Source organism: Egretta garzetta, unplaced genomic scaffold (assembly GCF_000687185.1).
Source record: "Egretta garzetta isolate BGI_Z169 unplaced genomic scaffold, ASM68718v1 scaffold40, whole genome shotgun sequence".
Taxonomy (NCBI): domain Eukaryota; kingdom Metazoa; phylum Chordata; class Aves; order Pelecaniformes; family Ardeidae; genus Egretta; species Egretta garzetta.
The window spans coordinates 4,341,118-4,343,613 of NW_009258484.1; the positions used below are offsets into that span (position 1 = coordinate 4,341,118).

The 2,496-nt window shown below is 39.9% G+C and overlaps 1 protein-coding gene across 1 annotated transcript in view; it reads left to right on the forward strand.

The window, feature by feature from the left end:
• HSPH1 (heat shock protein family H (Hsp110) member 1) overlaps positions 1–2,201 on the forward strand; it is a 45,726-nt gene extending 43,525 nt beyond the window's left edge. Inside the window, exons 17-18 of the mRNA XM_009644908.2 lie at positions 359–520; positions 999–2,201. Of these exons, the coding sequence (XP_009643203.2) occupies positions 359–520; positions 999–1,202 (366 nt within the window). The 3' untranslated portion in view covers positions 1,203–2,201. The remainder of the gene's footprint in view (positions 1–358; positions 521–998) is intronic.
• The last annotated feature ends 295 nt before the right edge of the window (positions 2,202–2,496 follow it).

The window sequence follows — 2,496 nt, forward strand, 5'->3', positions numbered from 1 at the left end:
CACAGCAGAATCGTGCTGTCTAAACAGCCTTGGGCCTGTGTAAGACCCTCCAGGAGAGAGGGGATGTTTTTTTTATCAGCCCTGTTAAGAATGTTATTTTACTGCATGACCTGTTTGTGAAGCCTCTATTCCCTCTTTGAACTAGGTTTCTTCTTTGGTTATTGTGCAAAGGAAGCTTTATTTTGACATCTGTATTTCTTATCTCTTGCTGTAACAGATCTGGCTTTACCAACTTCTGTTTATTTTGAAAATCAGTAAAGATTATAAAATGTAAATAATTGGGATAGTCTTGTTGGCATAACTTCATGACAGTAAACTTGACATTATTAACTAATGTAAGGCATTTGTATTTGGGCAGGATGAGAAATACATCCATATCGACGAAATGGAAATGATGAAAGTAGAAAAGTGTGTTAGTGAAGTTGTAGAGTGGATGAATAATGCTGTGAGTGCACAGGCTAAGAAGAGCTTAGATCAGGATCCAGCTGTGCACTCAAGTGAAATTAAGGCAAAGCTACAGGTAAGTACCATAAGAAACTAATTTTAGAGGCTGGTGCTAAACCTAGACTGATACGTTCCCCTTCCTCTCCCCCAATGTCATCTTACTGCTCCAGTTTTCTTAAAGGGTAGTTAAGAAGTATTGGATGGGAGATTCGGTAGAAGGCAGAGAAGCTGTGTACAATTCTGTGGAGCTTATTGACATTTCATGCTTTCAGACATTGCAGGTGGTTTTTCAGAGTTACTGGTAGGCACAAAATAGTCTTGGAAAAAAGCCAATGTGAAATCCAAAGTACTACGCTGAAGAACTTTGCCCACAGAAGTTCAGAAAGTAGATCAGTTAATTTATTTCAGGGCACAAATAAGTACTTGTCAGCTTGGACTTGGGAAACAAATACAGAAGCAAGTTTCAAATGGTCTTTTGGGCACAGGACTCTTCACGCTAGTGAAGAGTGGTGGGTCCTTAATACATATTCTGACCACATCTTTTTTCCCTTTAGGAGTTAAACAATGTCTGTGAGCCTGTTGTAACACAACCAAAACCAAAAGTTGACTCTCCTAAGGAAGAAAACCCATTAAATGAGCGGAGTGATTATAAAACTGAAGACATGGGAGAAGAAGATGACAAAAATTCTGAAATGCCTCAACAAAATGGCGAATGTCATCCGAGTGATCAAAACACCATTAGCATGGACTTGGACTAAACTACTGCACTAGCAGCAAGTTACTTCATCCCATGACAGAAGATATTTTTGCTGTCATATGTGATGGGAGGGTGGGAATGCATTGTTTTGGGAACTATTTATATTTTTTTCTTAAGATTTGTCTGGGATATGTTGTGTTATGGGAGGAAGAATAGTAATAGTGTTGGTCGTGACTATCCTAAAAAGAAAATTGCCTTGGTAACTTTCAGATTCCTGTGGAATTGTGAGTTCATACTAAGCTTCTGTGCAGTATTTAACCATTTGCATCACTAAAGATGAAAAGAAGCCCTTGCTCTGAAATATACTGCTCCTTCAAAAGGTTGTAATCGAAACCTTCGTAGGCATTTGTAGATGCCAAGGTAGTTTTCTTTCATCTGGACATCTGATTGGGTATGTCAATAAAAAGCCAGTGTCTGCCCTGTGCATAAGGACTTTCCAGAAGAAATCCTTCTGTTCTAAGGTTTTTGATGATTGCAGTCCAAAGCACTTACCAGATAATAAGATGGTGAAATGTGTTAGTAGCATGCAGAAACGCTTACGTTTCATCTCTTGCTAAACAATACATTTTTCATGTGGGGTACGTAAAATGAAGGAAATGCTAATTCTGTTAGTGTTATTGTGAAGCTTTTTAATGAGCTTTAAAATAAAGTTCACTTTACTGGTATCTCCTGACTTCTTTGCTTCGGCTCTTTTCAGTACTTCTGGTGTAAGTGTTGCTCTTCTCAGTTTGTGACAGAACATTGCTTTGTGATCCTGGGCGCGAGGGTCATAAAAAGGCTTAAAACTCTCACACCTAGCACAGAACAGTTGTGCAGTGAGTTGAAAGTAAGTTAACTGCTTAACAAGTTAGGCCTCTTTCTTTTCTTTGCCCCAGGGGCTGTACACACCTGAAAGAACCCAGAAACTTCACAGATGTTAAGGCATAGGACAAAATTTGTAACACACAGAACCCTGTAACCTAGAGAGGGTAATCTTCAGTTCAGAATACAATGTTAAAACCTGATTGAATACTCAGGCTTGGCTCTGCTGCCTCTTGTTACAGACTCAACTGAAATCATAGAATCATAGAATGTTTTGGGTTGGAAGGGACCCCTAGAGGTCATCTAGTCCAACCCCCCCACAGGAGCAGGGACACCGCTAAGTAGATCAGGCTGCTCAGAGCCCCGTCCAACCTGGCCTTGAATGTTTCCAGGGATGGGGAAAAATGGTAAAATGATACTTCAGCCCATTCTGCTGAGCAAGTGGCTCTGGTTAGACCTTGGTAAAGTTTTGGAAATGAAGAATTCCTCTCAAG